This window comes from Nyctereutes procyonoides, unplaced genomic scaffold (genome assembly GCF_905146905.1).
Source record: "Nyctereutes procyonoides isolate TBG_1078 unplaced genomic scaffold, NYPRO_anot_genome, whole genome shotgun sequence".
Lineage (NCBI taxonomy): Eukaryota > Metazoa > Chordata > Mammalia > Carnivora > Canidae > Nyctereutes > Nyctereutes procyonoides.
Window position 1 is genome coordinate 20,813,889 of NW_026575128.1, and position 24,317 is coordinate 20,838,205.

At 37.8% G+C, this 24,317-nt stretch overlaps 1 protein-coding gene across 1 annotated transcript in view; it reads left to right on the top strand.

The window, feature by feature from the left end:
- The window catches only part of NAV3 (neuron navigator 3), a 357,285-nt gene that overhangs the window by 142,785 nt on the left and 190,183 nt on the right, over nucleotides 1-24,317 (top strand). Inside the window, 4 exon segments of the mRNA XM_055341892.1 lie at nucleotides 8,569-8,637; nucleotides 11,999-12,138; nucleotides 23,132-24,067; nucleotides 24,070-24,136. Of these exon segments, the coding sequence (XP_055197867.1) occupies nucleotides 8,569-8,637; nucleotides 11,999-12,138; nucleotides 23,132-24,067; nucleotides 24,070-24,136 (1,212 nt within the window).

Genomic DNA, 24,317 nt, shown 5'->3' on the forward strand with positions numbered 1-24,317 from the left:
CATTGTTAACCCTGTTTATTGATTGAAACAATAGAAGTGGAAGGGATTACTCAGGGAAAAAGTATAAAGCTGGAGGGAAAAATGTCTCAGAGCAAAACTCTGGCAACCACATTTATGGGTAAAGTAAGCAAACAAGAGAATGTCCCTTTTGTTTGTTTTGCAGTATATTCAGAGTTTATGATAGCTTGTCTGGAATCTTCTTCAAGGCAAATTATTTTTGTTGTTGTTGTTGAGGGATGCCTCATTTTTTTTTTTGAGACATTTTATCTTTGTCTCTCAAATTAGTTGCAAAACCTAGAGTACAAATTTAAAACAAAACTCTGGTGGAAGTATTAAAGTAAATATGCTGTGTTTTATAAGCTTATCAAAACTATATTTCATCTAACCACTCTATTATACAACAAAATTATAAACAAAATTATTTTAAATTTTGTTATATATTATAAAGCAAAAATATTTATTAAAAACTGTATTTGAGACACTTTTTGGATTATGTACAGCGTTGAGAATTATAGGTTCTGAAAGTCACCCTGTGCATGTTGCTTTGAAGATGGTGTTTCATAGATGTCCTATTGGAACCAACAGGGATTCATACTGTTGAGTTCAGGAAACAAGAAGACTGAGTAGTATCCAGGGATGTTTTGGGGAGAAGGAGACTTCATTATCTTTGTTTTCAATAAATCGTGGTCCCAAAGTAATTATAAATCTAGAGACTGAGAGCCAGAGTTACAAGCTCAACTACTGTACTGAGAGGTCCATTCTTATGAGATTTAGAGTAAGTGATGGTGAGAACCAAAAGAGGTGGTCTCAGAAGTGATGGTGAGAACCAAAAGAGGTGGTCTTGGGAAGACAAAGCACAAAAGAGCAGAGGCATTATAGGGATTGAGAAACAGGAGGTTATGTTGTTCCTAATTCACCAGAATATTTATAGAGCTTCCTGTGGGGGCTTAGTTCATTCAGGGACTCTCAAATGTACATCTGAATCCGTTGAATTTTCTTTTTAACTGTTAGAGCAGTTATTTAAGCCAAAGAGCCTTCTATGTGATTTACAGCTTATGCCCCATAAGAACTTTGAGATAGGTGAAGTTATCATCCTCATCTAACAGATGAGGAAACAGGCGCAGAGAACAGCAACAGTGAGGCTCAGATTCAGGTACAGCAGCCTGACTAAATTCTGTGCTACTATCCAATACACTAGATTTTTACTATTGACATTTTAGTTGAATAATTCATAGAAAAAAATTTTAATGTACCATTTTTATATACCTGCTGAATATTTTTATATTGTTCTTTTCAAGCTTGCAGTAAATTCAGTTTCCATTGAATATCAAACTACACTTTTTAGAAAGGAGTTTGAATTAGTAAACATGATTTTAAGGGTTATACTTTTCACAGTGAAACATAAATCATGCATGTGTAAGTGCAATTTTTCCAAGTTGAGTTTTTCTAGCATAGTGCCAATACATGGAGGCAGTCAATTAAAGTCTTTAATGATTCATTCATCTGTTGATTACATCAACAAATATGTGCTTATTAGAATAAACAATACAGAACGGAATCAAATTTCACAGTATATCTATCTGCCACTTTGAAAACCTGAGGGATGTGGGCTCAGTTTCCTATTTATTTATTCATTCAACACCCAAAGGTGTTTATGTACTTTATAAGAGAACCGTTACAATAAGATCACAAAATGGTCTTTACTTTAGCTCCTCTGTAAAGGTGGGTTTACTCACCACTAAATAGCCATCTTCCTAGTATATCCTGTTACTTTATTCACCCTGTAACTACTGACATAATCTAGAAGCCCACTCTTGATTTTTTTTTTCTCATCATACACTATACCACGGATGTTCAGTCTCCTTTTCCTATTCTGCATCTATGTAACTAACTATACTGTGCAGCTCAAGCTCTCAGAGGCCCAGGAGCCAACCTAAATTCCTCCCTTTTCTTCACTTCTTACAGCTACCATTAAAACTTCTCTCATTAATCATTTACTTCTATTTCCTCTACCTCTGTCTTCATTCAGACCCTCATCAAATGTTGCCTGAATTATAGCAGTGATTTCCCATTTGGTCTCCTAAATGGGAAATTTGGTCTTACTAAATGTTCCAGCTTCCTTCCTCCCCCAGTTCCTCCTTTACATATCAAGAGAGGAACTCTCCAATCTGAGAATTTAACACTTATTTTGCAGTCAAAAACTTTTAGTAATCTATATTGCATCAGGACAAAGGCCGAATTCCATAGCAAGTTGCTGTGGCTCTCCTGGTTCTAGCCTGGGCAAGCAGAAGGTATTAAAAGGGTATTTGTAGATTGAACAAATAAGAAAAACATGTTTTTAATTATCATAATTAAACACAAATTAAGACAATTCAAATATCTACTGTTTCAACTGAGTTTGTTACAGAAGAAACTTGGTAGTAGCCAATGGAGATAAAGAATGATAGATTGTGTGAGGCTGAGATACTATGTTTTGGTGCTTTTTAATGATTCATGTGTGCTTTATGTCTGAGTTCAATTTGGTTTTGGAGAATAAAAACTAAGGAATAAGATTATATAATTTGTACTTCTACATGGAAGTCTACTTCTAGAATAACTATAATAGAAATAGAATCTTCTACAGAAACCCTGTACTGACCCACTCACATTTTAATATTTTAATGGAACAATAAAGAAAAGACTCAAATAAGTTCTTATTCTAATTCTTTTTTTTTAAGTTTTATTTATTTATTTTTGATAGTCACAGAGAGAGAGAGAGAGAGGCAGAGACACAGGCAGAGGGAGAAGCAGGCTCCATGCACCGGGAGCCTGATGTGGGATTCGATCCCGGGTCTCCAGGATCGTGCCCTGGGCCAAAGGCAGGCTCCAAACTGCTGTGCCACCCAGGGATCCCCTCTTATTCTAATTCTTTTGGGTAATAAGGATTGTTTGAATCCTGGCCTCAGATTTTGAAGCTACCACAGGGCTTAGTAGAAAATGATTCTGTGATTGATTGATTGATTGATTAATCATCTGTGCAGTGGGCATGAGAATAGCAGTTTATAATTATTGTGCCATTTCCTAGCCCTGATTAAATGTTGCTTAAAATTTTAAAAAATGGTGTTTACTTGGAAGACTTTTGAGGAGAGTTACTTAGATACTGAAAGTATCTTACTCTTTCAAATTGTATTATTGCCTGTTCTAGATTTCTACATAAATTGACCCATTGAATGAAATTATTAATATTATGTATCTGAATGCTAAACAGTATCTTTTGAAGTAGATTTATTTGATACTGGAAGAGTTGCTGTTTTGTAGTAGTATTGAAATTATTATTGTTATTATTGTGTCTTAGAAATATTCACAAATCCACAGGACAATGAGTTAATAGAAAAAGAAGCACTAAAATATTACATTTAGTAATCAGTTTGCAAGAAAATGATAAATACTGTTATTTTTAAGATGTATTATATGTACAGATAACTTAATGTTTAAAATCCTTAGTTTTATATTTCTAGTCAGGAATAGAGTGTCCCCTTTGCAGGACTATTAAAAGAAATAAATGGAAAAAAAATGTAAACTGTGCCCCACTTAATAAGGACACAACAAAGATGAATTCTTTTTGTTCCTTCCTTTGGTATATTTCTGATGAATTCTTTCTTAAAACAATACCCCTTGCTTAAAAATGGAGGTATAACAAATAATTGTTTGATAATACTACTTAGTAAATATCCATTAATTATTTAGTTATTGAACCCATACTAACCCCATTGAAAGGAACTGAGAGTAGTGGACATAATTCCTGTCCCAGTAAACAAAACAATCATGCTCCGTTTACCGTGATAAATTCTCATATTAACCTAATAAATAGAGAAGAATTAAGATCTGTGGACCAGGGAAGGACAAAATTAACTCTGGGAAACTTAAGAAATTCTTTAACAAGAAGGTGACATTTGAGCAAGATTTTGAACTAGCAGTAAGATTTTATAATGTAGGGAAGAGAGGACTGGTATTTCAGATGAAGGAAACCTCATGAGACAGGCTATGGACCCATGGGAGAAGAGGCTATAGGCCAGAGCAGAGGTGTGGTGACAGTGGAGAGCACGGGGTGGAGGTATGCAGAGAGGATGAAGCTGTAACCATCTAAGGAGACATACTGAAGTGCTGTAAACTAGATCACAGGGCTTGGATTTTATCCAGTGGACAGTGGGTGGGGGGGCGGGGCGTCAACAGCAATTTCAAAGAAAGAAGTTGGCATTCATTCTTCCACGGGAAAGTTTACCCTGTCGACTGTGAGACGAATGGTTTGATTTCTCCGGGAATGAAAATGGACTGATAACAAAGAAATTAGTGAAGAGATATTATAAGAGTCTTTGAGAGAGATGACATGGAGGGGAAAAAACGATAAGTAATGATAAAGACAACTCCTTAATGTTCAATGGAGAAAATGGTGATAGTTAAGTTACGGAGGAAAGTCAGCGGGAGGTGGGGGGGTTGGTTCGAAAGAAGGAGAATTAGTTGTTTTGAACGTTTTTTGGAATATCTGGGAGAAATTGAGATGATAGATCTGGATATAGTATTTAGGGAATCTCAAGGTGACTTCTAGGAAGAAACTTTGAATTTAGTTTTGAGATTTGAGTATAAAAAGGTAGATCTGAGATAGAATAGATAGGTTAGCAGTTGCCTAGGATTACAGTTTGAAAATACTCATGGTAACTGTACAAAAATTTAGGGGATGAGGAGAATGAGTTGACCAATATTTGGGAAGTAGGAGTAGCTACAGGAGAGGTAGCTGTTGCATTAGGACACCTAAGTGAGATGAGGATTTCCAGAAGGAGAATATCAACAGTATCCAAAGCTGCTGCAGGTTAGATGATGAGACGTGACTCGAGATGTTTAGATTATGCTGTTTGACTTTAGAAACTATAAGTTTTTTTCCTCTCAAGTTTGGAGATTGGTGGGTATTCTGTAGAGCACAGCTTTTTCAATATTTTTGTGCATCAGAATCCTGTTAAAATACAAATTCTCTGGGTTGAGACCCGAGGTTCAGTATTTCTAAAAAGTCCCAGGTGATGCCAGTTCTTTTGGTCTTTGGACAACACTTTGAGTGGCAAGAGTCTGGCAATTAGTAAAAATGGGTTAAGTTAAAATTCAGGATCTGTTTACTTTGAGAAACTATCTTTCCTTCTGATAAATGGATAGTATAGTTCCACATGGGGATTCGCACTGAAGATAGATTAGAAGGATCTAGTAGCTTGGATCTTTCTGTGTGTTGAACACCAGATGAGTTTCATTTTTTCAAATTCACTTGACTGTCTCTAGTCTCCTCCTCTTGTCTTCCACATTGAGGAAATAAAAAGCATTCCCTTAATATTTTACTGTATCAGATAGATGAGCAGATTCTTATTTTGGTAAAACCCACAATGAGTCTCAAAATGTCTGTTTCTTTTTTGGTTCTGTTTCTGATGTTTTTACCACCCGTTAGCTCGAAGGAGTCTCTTTTGATAGTCTTTCCAGGAAAAAAAAAGAAAAACACAATCCTCAATCCAGATATTTTGAAAATTCCTTAGTTTACTGGTGGTCTGACTCTGTCTACCCCATCTTGCCTCAGAGCTGTGTCTACATGTCCCTTGTGTCTGTTTTACCAATAAATTGCATTAGCTGTACTGCGTCACCTACTCTGTCACTAGACTGTTTGTAAATCTGAAACTTGAGATACAGTATTACAAGCACCATGGGGAAAATAGTGGTTTTCTACTGAGTGTGCAGGCAGAGTCAAGGAGAATATTAAAAAAAAAAAGAAAAGGAGCCAGAGACATTGCGACAAGTGTTGGGGGCTTGAGTTAGCGTGATAAACAAGGAAATCAGAAGAGAACATAAATGCAAATGGATTTGGAGAGTGACAGCTTATTGATTGCATATCTGCAATAATTAAAAGGATAAAGAGAAGCATCAACTTCCTGAGGCTTTAGTTCAAGCCCATTGAACTAAAGAAAATGATGATCCTGTGAATGGAAATAAAGAAATGAGAGGAAGTATCTGATTAAGACTTGGAGCATCATCGGGATCCCTGGGTGGTGCAGCGGTTTAGTGCCTGCCTTTGGCCCAGGGCGCGATCCTGGAGACCCGGGATCGAATCCCACGTCGGGCTCCCAGTGCATGGAGCCTGCTTCTCCCTCTGCCTGTGTCTCTACCTCTCTCTCTCTCTGTGACTATCATAAATAAAAATAAAAAATAATAAAAAAAGAAAAAAATAAATAAAATTAAAAAAAAAAAGACTTGGAGCATCAAAGAAGGAAAATGGTGTTTAATGGGGTGACTTTGAAGATCATGGAAATGGACATCTTTTACTCAGTTGATATTGATGGTTGGGAGTGCAATGCACACAGAAATTCTAGTTTATAGTCGCTTTTATTTAAAGTCTTAGGTAAGAAATGAACTGCTAAGTGAAAGAATGCATACAGTGTTTAAAGAGAGAGGACGTATGAAGAATCATGCCTTTAAGAGCTTGATAAAGTAAAAAGACCTGGGAAAGGAAAGAGAAAATGGATAAGAATGACAGTGGGCAAATCAAGTGAGCTCACTAGTATTAGAGGCTACGAAAGAGAGAGATTCCAAAAAGGCAGAGGGAGCAGTATGGGTCAAATACAAAGATGTTAGAGTGTGGTGAGAATTGAATAAAACTCTTGTGTTCTTCACATAACAGTTTCACAAGAGCAAGAGAAGTAGAATGGAAGCCAAGTTTCAGAGGACTAAAGTATGAGGGCTTGATACAAAAATCTAGGCAACATGTAGAATATTATTCTCTCATAATAAATTAGAAAATACACATGGGCCATAAAACTAAACCGATCTTAGCAAGTCAGTTGACCTTTCTAGATTTTCTTCCCCCACCTCATTTCTATCCTAGAAATTATTCTACTTCTTTAAAATCATGAAAGAAAACCCCATGAGATAGCTTCAGGTCCCTGAAGGAAAGTACACTGTGTCCTTGTCATTTCTCCAGCTAATATTTGTGTTCAATTTGGAGAGTACAGGATAAGACATAGTAGTGAACCTTGACGTAGGTCTCTTTCTCCAGGGTTGACAAAGTAGACTGAAAGGTTCACACATGCAAAAATATTTTTTCCCTTGGGGTGCTTGTATTTTAAATTTATATTTTAAAGTAATATCTCGTTTCATTCAGACACTTTGGTTTTATTTATACATTGTTCTCTGGTATCATTGTTACTGAAGCAGTTGATTCAATTGTCTCGGACCAGTGTCGTTAGGAGACAGAGTTTATTATATGCAAATAATGATATATCACATACCAGATGTGAAAAAAAAAAGTGCTCAGAAAAGCTCCCTAAGTATGAGGATGTTCTTCTTTTCTATCCAGGCATTTTAAAAAATGTGGGTCTTCATGCTCCCACCACATAGTGGAGTAGAAGTTAACTTAGGAGGCATGTCAGCACCCTAAGATATTCTTCCCTTGACTAAAATACCCCATACTTGGCAGCAAAGCACTTGGATCAAATATAGCAGGGCTCTGATTAACCCCTTTGCCCTGATTCTGACACCCCCATGTTGTTCCTGTTTCCCTGGAGACCTCAGAAATTGTGTGTTTGCAACAAGTGGGTTCATTCAGAGTCCTCACAATTCACCTGAAAAGTGATTCTCTACTTGGGCATCAATCCATGACCATCACAGGATATGTGAACATGTTTCAGGTCTAATTGGGTCTCACCATATTCTTCAAAACACTAATTTCAGAACATTCAGGTAATTCAGAGCTTAGTTTCACTGGAAGTGCAAATTTCATTTTTGTCTGTAGAATATTCACGGCTCCTTAGAACTCAGTTTAAATAATGCTTTCTTTTGTGTCTTTGATCAAAGATTTTGATTTAAAAGTTATTAAGAACAATAATTCAAGAATGCCCAGAAGTTATCATTAATAGTTGTTCAGGTTTTTGTTTGAAAAATCTAACTCCAATTTATTCCATTTAGCTTGTACATAGATCTTTTCTTTAGAAAAACCTCATGTATTGTTCACTTCTTTAAACCATTCTATCTAGGACTCAAGATCAAACGGTACATTTGTCAGAAACCAGATATTTTAGTCATTTGGTTTTTGAAGTAATATTTTGGTTAAGGCAGCAAATTAGAAGAGTTTACTACAGAAAATAGTGACCCTCATACTCTTTCTGTTCCTTTTAGCCTTTTTGAGAAAGAGATATTTGTATTACGTAAAGTCAAACTTTAGGTTTCTGGAAGTTTTCCTAGTCATTTACAAAGGTTGAATTTTTTTTATGACATGAAATACTACTAAAAATAATATGACCAATATCACACAGCCATAATTTTAAAGTCAATGATGACACACTTTATTACAAGGGGTGCACTGCATTGTTTCATAGTGTGTTCATTAATCAAAGGTCACGGTCTATATGTTGCATTATCATAATCTTCTAATTAATTTATTCTTTATACATGCTTATACATGTTCCAATTGCATTTCATTAACTCATAGTTTTCTTGTAATTTTGTGCTTTCTTTCCATGTTCAAAGAATCTCTTTAATTCAATTTCTCTGTTTCTCCTCATACAGTCTGGCAGCCAGATATGCAACTCAGTCTAATCACAGTGGAATTGCAACCAGTCAAAAAAAGCCTACTCGGTCAGTTAATATCTCTAATTTATTGCTTGTTAGTGATAATAAAGTAACTGCCCAGTGATATTTTGTCCTATCATTCTAAATTTTTTTCATAAATTACATACTTCTGGATAAAAAGTTTAGAAGACTGAATTCTTCCAAGTGGATTTCCATATGCATTCTCGGGGATGAGCATGTCTGTATAAGATCATTAAATGGGTTTTGGCTTCTTCTGTTTTAGGTTTGTTATATATACTGTTATGACTGGGCTGAAGTCTAGCTTCTAGGCGTAGAGAAAGTCAAGGAAAACATTACTTTGAAGGCCCCATTCTTTCCAGGTTACAGAATCTGGAAGTTACACAACAAGAATGTAATTGTTTTTTCGAGATGAGCATGCATGAATTCCTGACAGTTTGAAGCAGAATTGAGAAATATTGGCAGATTTTTGTGGGGAAGTTAGCACCGGGTCACTAAGTTAACCTGGTCTGTTCTTTTATCTGTAATAGTTTAAATTTTTGCTTCTTTATGACATACATATTTTATTTTATTTTTTTAAACATTTTTTAATTTTTATTTATTTATGATAGTCACAGAGAGATAGAGAGAGAGAGGCAGAGACACAGGCAGAGGGAGAAGCAGGTCCCATGCACCGGGAGCCTGACGTGGGATTTGATCCCGGGTCTCCAGGATCGCGCCCTGGGCCAAAGGCAAGCGCCAAACCGCTGCGCCACCCAGGGATCCCTGACATACATATTTTAAAGACAGTCTGTTGTAGCAAATGACTGTGTAATGTGCTGTTTGGAAATACTGATTTATAAATGAGTATTGAAAGTGTTTGATTTAAAAAAAAAAAAGTTGCCGAAGGCATGATGGTGCAACCAAGTGGAGCCACAGCAAATGTGTCTTGCACCCCTAATTATTATGTGATTATATGTGCCATCTCTCACATGGGGGAAGTATCTCTGTGGTGGCTTCCTAATCACTGCTCTGAAACTGTACCATATTATGCATGCAATGTCTGACCAAAAGGACTGCTTATGATGCCTTGATGTGAGGTATGTGCTTTTCTTCTTGCCTTGGTTTTCAATGTTATGTTCATTTCCATAGTAATTAAAATGATTCTGGAGGGAAAAATTTAAAAGGTATTTAATTAAAAGTAGGAAAAATGATATAAATTCAGATGTGCAAATAACAATGACCTGCCGTGTACAGGAAGCATTTTTTATTACCACTTCTAAGACTCATGCATATAAAGTATATTTTAAGTACTTTGATTTAATAGAACATCTCTCTCACTCTCTCTCTCTCTCTCTCTCTCTCTCTCTTTTTTTGGCTTCATTCTCATTTCTCTTTTTATTACTTTGATGAATGATCTGGAGCTCTGGCTGCCTATCAAATTAGGGTAATGAGAAGAGCAAATGAATTTTTAAATTTGTTTTAATTTGTTCTTCTAAGAACTAAAGATCACTTGGTTTCATGGGTCACAGTAAAGATTAAGATGCATTTTAATTGCTTTCTAGAAACAGGTCGAGTTTCATTGCAAGCAGGGCAAGTTGTGTGACAACATTTGTTTATACATGTGAGTTTGGAATGAACCTTATAAGTCTGTAGCTGTGTCTGCAGGAATAGTTCTCAGATTTATTATGATTGGGGCATTTGGCCAAATTAATTAATAGAGTTCTTTCTGCAGAGTGCAGTCATTGGTACTCAAAATTCCTGGTGTCTGTGCTTACTGGGCTATACTTACAGACCCTGTAGATCCATTTGAGCAAAAGTCAAATGCTGGAATCATTTGGAAAATGTTCCAATCTTGTACGTGGCACAACTTCTAATTAGCAAAATAGCTGAAGGAACTATTTATTAGCCATATGTATTTAAACTCCAAAATACAGTTAACATTTTGAAACTATTAACTATTCCAAGAAAGCAGCACTTCTGTTTTTAAGCTGGTATTTGTGTTTTCCTGATGTTCATTCCCTGTTGCAAACCTGTTACTATTTTAAAAAATAGCTATAGTATTTAAGAGTTTGATTTCCTAATAATCTATGGAAATAACCAGTTACGTTACGAAGGTGAGTTAAAATAGTTAACTGATCTTGTGATAAATGGGGCACCAATTTAACAGATGTAAACACTTTCATTTTAAAAATTTAGTGTAGAGAACAGTAAAAATTTCACTGCTTCATTTACAAGTTCTGGATTTTTTCCCTTTAAAATAGAAATTATCAGAGCAGTACACAGTGACATTCACATGGTGGCAGCAGATGCTAGCAATGATGATAACATCCTTTAGTATCATGTTGTTAAATATGACTTAGAATGCAGTGTTAGTTCTTAATTGATCATTTTTAATTCACTTGGATTGTTTATTCTACGTATATAGTATGTTAACAGTGTAGAATAAAATATAGTGATTGTATATTTTAGGTATAATTCATGAAATATTCAATACTTGAAATTTTAAGATGGAAACTACATAAATGGTCCACAGTGGTATTTAATTTTAGTCCGTATAAAATAACTGGAAATCACAGCCTCATGTCAAACGTCCCCTAATTTTAATCCAGTCTGCCTGTATTTCCTCATGTCCTGTCCATCATACCCAAAGGCTAGCTGAAATCCCCGTCCCTGTAGGTATATTTTACATTGTCATTCTGCTAACAGAGATTTTTCTTCTTCTGAGACCTGTATCCTTTCTCATCATATCACATCTGTGATCAGCTGGACACACAAGATAGCCAGCTAAGGTCTAGGTGCTTATTTTTGGCAAAACGATTAAAGAAAAAAAAATTTTGAGGCAGACCAGTAAAATATAAGCTAACGGCTGCAGTCTCCACACCATGTTTGAAGTAGAAGAGTTTACTGCTTGGATATGCAATAAGCATTTGCTACTAGCAATCTGCCCAGTAAGCTTATTCTTCTTACCATCAATTTGACTTAGGAAACAGCTATCTAAGATAAAAACAAATGTCCCATACATTCAAAAGACCAGCTTAACAACAACTGCAAATAGGTGATAATACCCCAAGAACATACATTTCTGTTCTTGCTTTTCGTGTAATTGTTATAGTACTTTCAAGTCAAAGTGTTATTCATCAGGGGTATGGTAAGTATGACTTATTTAGTTAAAGGTTGCTTTATTTCTAATTGCTCTATATTATTAATATTGTTTGAGGGCATGTTTATTGAAAAGTGAAACGATTTTTCTGAAGGTTCCTAATGCTGTGTGTAGCTCTTTATCACTGAAACCACCATCTTCTGCTAAATAGATTTTAGAACATCATGTGTTAGTGCTTTTTCCATTAAAGCTTCCCCATCAGAACCTGCTATCCCCTATCTTCTTGTAATGTACAACAATGATGTAATTTTTCTTATACTATTTCAGGCTTCCAGGTCCCTCTAGGGTGCCAGCTGCAGGCAGCAGCAGCAAGGTCCAAGGAGCCTCTAATTTAAATAGGAGAAGTCAGAGCTTTAACAGCATTGACAAAAACAAGCCTCCAAATTATGCAAATGGCAATGAAAAAGGTAAGTGTTTGCCTGTTACATCATTATGGCACAAGTCTAATGTATTCATCGTATAAATTACACGCTAAGTCCAATATTTGAGCGGTATTAATGCCTTTTGGAATGGAAGTCGTGATCAGTGTGGTTTCAGGTTTTCTAACCGCCCCTTCCTGAATTCCAGCTTTCTTCAGGGCTTTTCTTACCTGAAGAACATTTTAAGGAAGTAAACTCATTTATTTTAAAGTGGCTAATTATATATCCAGGTGCAAAATCTGTTTTCCAAAAAACATTTCCTCCTGGTTTGCATATAAATAGCATTTTCTTTTGTCTTCTCATGTTTTATGAACAATTATTGTAAAATCAAAATCCATATTAAGTTTATTGACGTTTTAGTTTCAGTCAACATAAATACCGTAGTGTTTTGGGCCTCAAAAAATTGAGACATAATTAGGAGGGATATTTAATCTCTGATAGCAGCAGGACACAGAACTAGTGTGACTTTAGTTTTCCCCTAAAGAGACAAATGATTCCTGCCTGTTTCTTTTTCTTGAAAGAATGCAGAATAGAAATACCAAATCATGAAATCCTTGGGAGGCAAGGACACTTCATGGAAATCTGTATTAAAGGCAAATTATATATTAACTAGATAATACCCAGCTCTCTGTGCTGTGCAGAGTGTGTACTGAACTAGGTGCTTGCTTGATACTTGCACTGTGGAGCATGGTCCGTGGAGAGAGTGCATTTTCTATCGAAACCACAAGCACATCAAGAACCTAGATTGTTGTAGGCAGAGGGACTGTGTGAGGGACTAAGGCCTTTGGCTGGCTTTTGAGATAGTTTCCTCAGATCCATAGGCTTTTAACTTTCCTTTTCAGTATTTCACTTTCCATTCACTTCATGCAACATGAAGTTCAAAAGTAACAAACATGCCTAGTTGGCAAGTTCAGCCAGGTAGGAAGCTTTTTGCTCAAATTAGATAATTTCAAATTGTTTCATATAGACAATGTGATCACACGGCTTTCTCCAACTTTGACATGAAATGACAGATAATCTATGAATCGGACACTTATGAATAGTTGTCATGCATTAAAACAAAATTGGACAGATAAGAAATCCCTGAGAGCAAAGAGGTGTGTCTTAATCCCTGTAATATTCCCTATTCTTGAACTGAATGGAAAAAGAAGAAAATAATGTATAATTGGAAGTTCAGGAGTTTGTCTTTCAAACATAGATTAAAACTTCTGATTTAGGAACCTAAGGAATTTTGCTGAACACTTATACTTTTTCCTGAGGGAAGGGTAGACAGCAACTTCTCAGGAAAACTTTCTTCTTCGTTTTGTGACTTTCTTAGAAAATGTAACACAGAGTCTATATGTGCTCTGAAGTTGTAAGGGACAGTTCATGTAAACATAGAAATGTGCTGACTGGACTTCATATATCCAGGGTTTTTTTTTTTTTAAGATTTTATTTATTTATTCATGAGAGACACAGAGAGAGGCAGAGACACAGGCAGAGGGAGAAGCAGGCTCCATGCAGGGAGCCCGACACGGGACTTGATCCCAGGACCCCGGGATCATGTCCTGGGTCGAAGGTGGCGCTAAACCTCTGAGGCACCCAGGGATCCCCCATATATCCAGTTTAACTACATGATTCTACAATTGCATAATATTTTTGCAAGAAATTATTAATAACATTGGCAGAGAGACTCTAACACTTTGATATAACAATGTATCTGAAGTTTTCTGTCATGTGAAATGGTTTTTTGTGTTCCTGGTGTCAAAACGTGGAAATCTCAAGGTAGATGAGCCATTTGTATTTTTCTATAGCCATTCAACATCTCTCGCTGTGTGTGTCTAGGACACAGTGCAAAATTAGGAAGTAGCAATATTTACAGTAACCACAAGGTGGAGACAGATGACATACATTATAAGGTTTTTGACTCAGAAAAGCAGATTCCCTTAGGTCCACATCTGCAGCAAAATACTAGCATAGTCATAACTGTTAATTGCCAAATAACTAAAAATTCAAGAACATTTGAATTTGATGCTACAGTAATGCCAATATAGGCATTAGATACCTGAAAGCTGCCAATAATAACTAAAGCATAAATTGTCTCATGATCGTCACATGCATTTTCTATTAACGTGGAGTTACGACTTTTACAATACACCCAATACCAATGCTTCTAAATTAATCATTCGGTCATGCTACTTTATATTTCTAAAACATCGTGGGGCACCCGGGTGGCTCAGGCCATCAAGTGTCCAACTTCATTTCAGCTCAGGTCGGGATCTCAGGGTAACGAGATCAAGCCTCGCGCTGGGATCTGCAGTCAGCACAGAGGCTGCTCGAGATTCTCTCCCTCTCCCTCGGCCCCCTCTGCCACTCATGCACTCTCTCTAAAACGAATAGAATCTTTAAAAATATATATATATAATATTATCTTAGATTTTAAGAGCAAACAAATGATGATAAAGATCACATATGAAACAATGTATAACTTACTTTGTAGACTATTAAAGGGTGTACCTTTTTCTATAAGAATGTTTAATTTTTTTTGACATAGATATTTATAGTGGTAGCGTAATCGGTGTAAAAATAGAAGCTTCCTTCTGCTGACAAGCTGATCTCTGTCACAGACTGGTCTGCGTACATACCCTGGATAAGATCGAGTAGGTGAAAACTAAGAGTTGTCAAAGGTTACAGTATTATAATGACAGAGTTCAGAAACTACTAACTTGAGTATTCTAACTACGACTCCTTTTTTTAGCCTTTAGAAAGTATAACTTTTAAATTCAACAAATTAAGGTATATTACTTGAAGGATTAACCAAATTATCCACACAAAGTGTTCCTGGAATGCTTTTAAGTGGAAATGCACTTTCTACTTTCTTTAACAAGTCTTGGGTGACGAGTGGTTATATGAACCACTTGGAGACGTTCTAGAACTTGTGATAGACTATAAAGATTTATTCACAATGAAAACCATTTCATTTCCCTATTAAAAAACAAACTGTTGAAAGCACAGTAGCTTTTCACCAGGATGGCAGTGTGTACGTGACTTATTTTGCAAATTGTGGCACTGGTGAAAGGAAATCAGAAGAGAGTCACAAGCTGCCACTTCGAAAGACACATCAAATGTCATTTTAATAATAATGCAATTCCCACTGGGTGTTATTCTGTATGTTGGTAAATTGAACACCAATAAAAAATAAATTTATTTAAAAAAATAAAAAATAATAAAAAAATAATGCAATTCCCAAAACAGGGTGATCGTTTCACCATTTTACCAGATGAATTAAAGTGTCAGTGGCCATAGGTGCCCCTTTGCAGAGAAGGCAAAAAGAAGTGTTACAGTTGGAGGCAAGGACGTGGCACCCTTCTGCTAAAATGGAACGTGGGAACAGATTTTCCAGAACGAATGGTGAAATGAAGATAGCACTGTTTGTAGAGAAGAATTCCTGCCGAGAGTCGAAATTTTTTCTCTTGGTGACCTGCCACTCAGATACTGATGATGAATAATATGTTCTGACACCAGCAGTTACCAATTTGCCCGTATATGATAGACAGATATATATATATATATTATATATATATATATTAAATTATATTTATTTATTTATTTTGAGAGAGAGAGAGAGAGAACATGTAGAGAGGCAGAAGGAGAAGCAGACTCCCTGCTGAGCCAGGAGCCAGACACGGGGCTCTATCCCAGGACCCCTGGATCATGACCTGAGCTGAAGGCAGAGGCTTACCGGACTGAGCCACCCAGGTGCCCCCACAGATGTATTCTTTAGAGAAAAATTAAATACCCGTTCCTTGGAAATCAAAGATCGTGTGAAGACGATGCCCTGGTTCATTTAGACACTTTGTATGCTTGAAGCACATTATCTTAAGAAATCATTCTTGTTTTATAAATCTGGGTATTAAATAAGAAAAAAGCTACACAGTTTAATATTATTAGGAATGTAAATATCCCCAGCTTTATTCGGAATTCAGTTTCTGAATTAAGATCTGTAAACACTTGTTGCTCGACAGAGTTTTGTTAGCAGAGTTGTTTTTCCACGTTGCTAAGAAACGTGCCATGGCGCCAGAGGGCATCTTGCCATATTTTTATTATTTCTCCCAAGGGATTCTTACTTTGTACCTTCACATCTACTAAAGAGATGTCTTTTCTGTTCTCCTGGATCCTAATGAGGTATCCTGTGCTGCGCAAGGGTTCACTTTCATTTCCACTCAACATAGATTTATTGGAATTGATATCGAGAATTTGGCAACATTACAGTTGAACTTCTTAAAACTATAAAGTTAATGTGAATGCTCCATTAGTCATGGAATTTTGATTGCTAAAACATAGCTATCTGGTTCTTAAGTACTTTTTTTTTAATTGCTCTGAAATTACTGTAGCATCAAGAACTCAACTGTTTTCTCTTCAAGGCAATGCAAATATGTTTTACTTATTATATTGCATCAGTAGTGATTTAATTACGTGTTTTGCCATGACTTTTTGCTTTATTTCCTTGAGACTTATATAAGCCTAAAATAAAATGTTAAATGAAAATTGCAGACTAATCTTAGGGATTTTCATGAGGTAACATAATTGGGCACATACATTAGGTGATACAATTAAATAGACTTGAGACTATATTGTTTTCCTATGGATAAGTGCTCACATATTGAGGTGTACACATTTTATATACCTGCCTGTACCTAAATTACACTCTGTTTCCAAAAGCGGGCTGGTGAATGAAAGCTCCCCTGAATTGCACAATACTCCACAAAGTGGCACTGTAACATCGCGAGTGGTACAACATTAGCAGGGGCAGAAGGAACAGCACCTCTGGGGGCCCTGTAAAAGCATTCCGTGTTTCTGTTAAGTCATCCTACAGTTGATGATTGAGACGTTGCATGAGTAAACATCATGTGGTCAGGTGTGGACAAGGGGCCAGTTGGTGACAAGACGTTCTTGGATTTGAATGCTACCTTTTTTTTTTTTTTTTTTTTTTTTTTTTACCTTTTACAGTGTTCAAATGTATTTTGGCATGTTATTGTGAAATGAGAGTCTAAGGTAACTATTTGCCGTGGTCACAATGATAGATCATTTCCTTCCTTTCACAATGATCTGTGATACTGAAGTTGCTCTTATTTAGCAGAGATCAGAGATACCGGAGAATGCAATGTCCACTACACAGTGAATATTTTTAAATGAATGGTGCTGTTGACATCATTTTTGTTCCTTTGTATATTGTCATTCTGTTGTTACTTTGCAAGTTGAAAGCTGGTTTGCTTGCATCTAGGCATCATACTATTGAGCAAGGAAGAAGAGGTAAATGGGTTGAGGAAGGTCCCTGTGTCTTTTCTCAGGCTAACAGTGCTGTTGTCAACATGGTGCTAAACTCTAAAGCTGGCTGAAGCTCCACAGAGAAAAGTCCTTATCTAAACTCTCGATATGCCTTTTGTGACTGCCACATTTATTGATGTGTATTAATTTTACAACTAGATTGGCATTTTTTCCCAGGTCATCAGCATTATTTATTTATTTTTGGTAAGATGAGATAAACTAAAAATTAACTCTGTCAATTTACATGTTTCCTAAGCATGAATTAAAATCTATTCTTACATCAGGGGCAGCCCTGGTGGCTCGGCAGTTTGGCACTGCCTTCAGCCCAGGGCCTGATCCTGGAGATTGGGATCAAGTCCCACGTCAGGCTCCCTGCATGGAGCCTGCTTCTCCCTCTGCCTGGGTCTCTGCCTCTCTCTCTGAGTCTCTCATGAATAAATAAATAAAATCTTAAAAAAAAAAAATCTATTCTTACATCAGCTCAGAAGGATGGTGCGGGTAGGCTGCCCAAGGAGTTTGTATATAATGAACTAAGTAGGGAGGGTGTCTTATCATATTCTCCCCATTGTATTCACTCATCGAGGAAGAAGGACACCTTGCTTCAAGGAGCTACCCAATTAGCTTCAGTCTTGTGATAAACATGTGGCTTTCTGCAGAGCCACACCAGCAGAATTTCTGGGTGTGCAGTGAAGATAGAGAAAAAAGACAGAGTGAAAAGCCTCCAAAATTCGGGGTTAGAAAAACCTAAGCTCCAATTTTGATGTTCTCTTTTCTAAGTTTTACTATGTTTGCTTTTTTAAAGATTTATTTATTTATTCATGAGAGACACACAGAGAGAGGCAGAGACACAGGCAGAGGGAGAAGCAGGCTCCATGCAGGGGATCCCATCGCTGAGCCACCCCAGCATCCCAGTTATACGATCTTTGTGAATTAGAACAAATTACTTTCACTTTTTAAGATTCAGTTTTCCCATTTGTAACAAGAGAAATCTTAAGCATATTGCAGATTATTAGGGGTTTACGTGGGATCCCATGTATGAAGAGCTTTCAGTGTGATGCCGTGTATCATAGTACTTGGAAAAAGTGAGCTGTTGATAAATAATATTATTTGATTGTAGTGGAGTTGATGATGGGGGAATGTGGAGGAAGGAAAGGAGAGTGAGTGGAAGGCAATTTCTCTTGAGAGGTTAGAGACAAGAAGGCAGGGCTGTAGGCCAAGACAGGCTCTGCAAATTCAAGCCAGATCCATTTGCAAAGATGCCTTTAAATATGTGCATTAGAGGGGCACCTGGGGGGCTCAGTGGTTGAGCGTCTGCCTTTGGCTCAGGGTGTGATCCTGGGGTCCTGGGATTGAGTCCCACATCAGGCTTCCTGCGTGGAGCCTGCTTCTCCCTCCGCCTGTGTCTCTGCCTCTCTCTCTGTGTCTCATGAATAAGTAAATAAAATCAATCAATCAACCAATCAATAAGTGCATTAGATATCTGGTCCTTTCCTCATACCCAGATAACAACTAATTTGTAGTCAGAAGCTGAGATATCAACATTCAGAAATAATCTGTGAGCCCAGGCTACAATATTGAACGCAGAAATCACAGAGAGACTAGAATCTGTGGGAGCACCCACTTGGCAGGAGCTATCCACACTATCATTTCAGCTGCTGCTGTTGGGCAACCTTGACTGCGAGGAGCCCAGGGAGACTCTTATTATTCCAGTGCTTTCCTGATGCACAACAACTATGATTTGCCCTCTTAATGAGACCTGAAACACCTCACTGCTGTATAGAGACAGGCTGGGGACAGATTTAGCATTGAGCTTCAAGAAGTGGCTTCTATGTGTGTACTCATCTGAGAACGATTTTACAGCTGTTGCTGTGATGGTGACTATGGTTTGGATGTGGATGTTGTAATTCGGAGTCCCTCCTGTCTCATGTTTGAGTGTAGTGATGTTGAAATTCCTCCTCTGTACTTGAACCACCGCAGCCCTGTATCTAGCTAATGGCAGCACATTACGAAACATCCTGACATTCTCTTCTACCTTTTTCTCTCCTTCCCACCAAAGCTCCAGTCACGCAGGAATAGGAGTCTCCTGACTGCTTCTTTTTTTTTTTAAAGATTTATTTATTTATTTATTTATTTATTTATTTATTTATTCATTCATTCATTCATTCATTCATTCATTCATTCATGAGAGACACGAGAGAGGCAGCAACACAGGCAGAAGGAGAAGCAGGCTCCATGCAGGGAGCCTGATGCGGGACTCGATCCTGGGACCTCAGAGTCACGACCTGAGCCAAAGGCAGAAGCTCAACCATTGAGCCACCCAGGTGCCTCAGAGTCTCCTGACTTCTTAATCGAGTTGAAAATATACACTAAATACGTGGTCATCAGGAAAACCTGATGGGCTTCTTTCGTCCTCAGTTTCCCTCACCACAAATTGTCAGGCCTCCAGTGAATACAGAACTGGCCGAGGTTCTGGAGGTTCAAAGGGCAAAGAATATTCATGCTGCACAGCTATGGAACATTTAACAAATTCCACCAAAGCGGGTGCTGTCCTAAGAAACATTCTTTAGAGCTGATAATGTTGCCATGATTTCTGAGTCTGTTCAACCTTTGTTACTCGAAACATGGTTTGCAACCAGCAGCCGGTCATCATCTGGAACTTTTAGAAATGGAAAATCCCAGGGCCCTGCAGCAGACCTGCTGACTTGCAATGTGGTGTGTAGAGGCAGGATCCCCAGCTCATTCATGTACCCATTAAAGTTTCAGAACCTCTATTAAGTTAAATACTTAGGATGTTAGGCATTCTCTGCATAATAACAGGCATGGTCTTTGCTTCAATGGAACATCCAGTATAGTGGAAGATGCAGACAATTACGCTGGCCTTCTAATGGTTAGAACAGAGGAAACAATAAGCTATGGAAAAATGTCAAGGAGCCCCCAAATCCAGACTTGTTGCTGAGATGATCAGAAATGGGGGTGGGGATAATGTTTTTGGCCTGTTTTTCGTTTTTTGGGTTTTCTTTCAGAAGAAGTAAGGTCAAAGTTGAGACCTTACCAATAAATGGGAATTGTTCTGAAGAAATACTTGGTAGGCATTTCTAACTGCACGTAATCATTGTGCTCGTTCTGCTACTGAGAATGATTCAAATCATGACGAAATGTTATTGGTCTCTGAAAGGGATCTTAATGTGAAAGTGGAAGAAATTTGAAATTACCTGTACTTAAAAGAGATTGGAGTAAAAGCTTGAAATTCACTAACAGAGAGTGAACGTATTTGAGACATTGGGTACTTTGAAGCTTGTTGGATTTGTTTGTCTTGAATTAGTCAACACTCCTACTGTTTTTCAGAACACCTTAGTGTTTATGTACGAACCTAATGGATTTCTACAAATAATTCTAGAAATGGACACAATTACAGACTTTACATGAATACTGAAAAACATCAATTTATCATCATAGGCTGTACAATTTAAATATACCATGTAAGCATTTTGACTTTTCAGTAAACTACTCTATTTTAACATAGACTATCTATGTACAGTCTTACATTAACTTTTGCCAGTTGAGGGATCCCTGGGTGGCGCAGCGGTTTAGCGCCTGCCTTTGGCCCAGGACGTGATCCTGGAGACCCGGGATCGAATCCCACGTCGGGCTCCCGGTGCATGGAGCCTGCTTCTCCCTCTGCCTATGTCTCTGCCTCTCTCTCTCTCTCTCTGTGACTATCATAAATAAATAAAAATTAAAAAAAAAACTTTTGCCAGTTGAAATATGGTATTGCAGAAAAGTAAAGAGTATTAGAATTAATGTTGGTATACCAGTTTTTAAAACGAATATTAAGGAGGGCACTTTTGTGATGAGCACTGGGTGTTGTATGTAAGTGATGAATCACTAAATCTGACACCTGAAGCTAAGACAGTCTGTTAACTAACTGGAATGTAAATAAAAATTTGGTAGAAAAAAATTATTAAATAGATATTAAATTATTAATTTTGTCTATTCTTGTTAACATAAATTTCACAAATCTGTTGTATCATTTTAGGCACACTTTATTTTTAAAAAGTTTAATTCACACAAATTTCCAACCAATAATTTAACCTCTTTTCATGTCTCTAATTTCTTTGTTTTCTCTTTTTGTGTATTAGTTTCCTTTTCTAAAAAAAATGGTTACAAGTAGCATTTGGTACTAACTGGCTTATGATGTATCATTTTTCATGCATTTTGAAGAAAACGTTTACAACTAAAAACGTTGTAGTTTATGGTTGTAAATATTTAATGAAATTGAATGGGCTCCAATTCCTGAATATTATGGGAAGGATGGAAGGATATTATTTATAAAATATTCCAATTGGACATTTCATCAAAAATAGCTCTGCATCTATTTGTCAATTTCTAGTTTGTTAACAGTGCTAAATGCTCCTTCTTTTATGTATATATCTAATTTAATCATTGATCATCTCATGTCTCAAAAAAAAATAGATGAAAGAGGAAGCATTTATGGTAGATGAGGTCTAAAGTAAATTCTCCTGCTCCCCAATGTGAATTAACAATTATATTGAGGTCTTTAAATTCCAAGCTCAGTTTTTTCTGTTCTCTGCCATGTTGTAAAATCTCCTTTTGATTTAGTTTTTCATACTTGAAGATGAGACTTGTAATCAGGTATTAATCAGTGTTAGAACAGTCCATAGAACAATTCATACCACAATGAGATTTCTGAGCTGAAAGTAAGTAAAGATGTGCATTATAAAGTCCTTAAGGGACAAAGCCCTATTTCCATAGCCCCCAAAAAGTAGCTTGAGTTTTTATTAGGACTTAAAGTTTGTTCAGATCACTTCAGGAGGTAAGAGGTGTGTTGGTTAAGAGCACCAGCTCTGAATTGTGTTTAAATCCAGGCTGGGTGACCCTGAACACGTTATACAGTTTCTCTTTGCCTCAGTTTGTAAAATAGGGATGATAATATCAATACATATCTTGTAGGGTAGTTATAAGGATTTATGTAATATATATGTAATACATATTATATATATATAAATATATCTAGATATGAGTATATATTGTGTGTAAATGTATAACATATATAACTATGCATATATACACAGTGTGTGTGTATATATATGTATATTTACAATCAGTAGATTATCTGAGCCATATAAGCCTGAATTTCAATGCTTTTTTTATAAGAATAAAAGTAAACAATATTAACTAAGAGCTAAGTCATGACTCAGAAGCACATTTAATCAGAGAACAATAAGCTAGTCTCCCTGTAAGTTAAAATACCTTCTCAACATTTATTATATAACATATTTTTATAAGGCTATGTGGAATTAATTTTCTGCTATGAGCTACAGCAATAATTGGAAAAAATATAAAGAATTGCTTACGGGAAGGATAGTGTTTTGTCTTTAGATAGCAATGACTAGCAGAGTTCATTTGGGTAAGAGTAATTTTAGAAGGGAAAAAGAAAGTTATTTTCCAAAATCAGTGGCTCTCAGATCCTTAATTTTTGATATATGATATAAAAATAACCACATCACGGAAGTGATTGATGCCTCATAGCATGTCTGCTTTCAGCTTGCAGGAGAGATATTTTCCTGTGTCTGTAGTTGAAGTATTCAGGGGTATGATGTAAATGATCGAAAGTGATCAACTTTTTCTTTATTATTTTTTTCTTCGTGTCCAGATGCCTCCAAAGGGCCTCAACCATCTTCAGGTGTAAATGGGAACCCGCAGCCCCCTGGCACTGCTGGGCAGCCCCCTGCCTCTGCCATCCCTTCTCCGAGCGCCTGCAAGCCCTGGCGCAGCAAGTCCATGAATGTCAAGCACAGCGCCACCTCCACCATGCTGGCGGTAAAGCAGCCCAGCCCGGCCACCTCCCCGACCCCCGCTGCCGACAGACTGAAGCCCCCTGTCTCAGAGGGGGTCAAAACAATTTCCTCGGGACAGAAATCCATGCTTGAAAAATTCAAGCTGGTCAACGCCCGGACTGCTTTACGCCCCCCCCAGTCCTCCAGTTCAGGCCCCAGTGATGGTGGGAAGGATGACGATGCCTTCTCTGAGTCTGGTGACACGGAAGGTTTTAACAGTGGTCTGAATAGTGGTGGCTCAACCAGTAGCAGCCCCAAAGCGTCACCTAAACTAGCCCCTCCGAAGGCTGGAAGCAAAAATCTCAGCAATAAAAAGTCTTTGCTGCAGCCAAAGGACAAAGAGGAGAAGAACAGGGACAAAAACAAAGTTTGCACTGAAAAACCAGTCAAGGATGAGAAGGATCAGGTGACAGAGACGGCTCCAAAGAAGACCTCAAAAATTGCGAGCTTGATCCCAAAGGGTAGCAAGATGACAGCGGCCAAGAAAGAGAGCTTAATCCCCTCCTCCAGTGGCATTCCGAAACCAGGCTCCAAGGTGCCCACGGCGAAGCCAACCGTTTCGCCCGGCAGTGCTGTGAGCAAGGAGTCGGAGAAGTTCAGGACTACCAAGGGGGGCCCTCCCCAGGGCTCCCCCAAGCCCAGCGCCGAGAAGGCCAGCGCCCCCGGCTGCCCGGCGCCCCCCGAGGGCAGGGACAGCAGCGCGGCCCCCCCGCGGGCGGAGGCGCCGTCCAGCTCCCGCAGCAGCAGCAGCAGCAGCAGCAGCAGCAGCAGCAGCAGCACAGCCACCCCAACACGGCCACCGTGGCGCCGTTCATCTACAGGTAGGTGGCCCTCCGTCCTGGGCCAGGCCACACCGGCGCTTTCCTAGGCGCACTGCAACACGGGCATCCTCAAGACGCACGCCTAGAATTTCACTTTTTAAGAAAACCGTTATTCAGTGTGCTCTGGCCTTGTCCTTTCTCCTCTTCCCCTCTTCTGCCCTCTTGACCCTTCTTTTTAAGA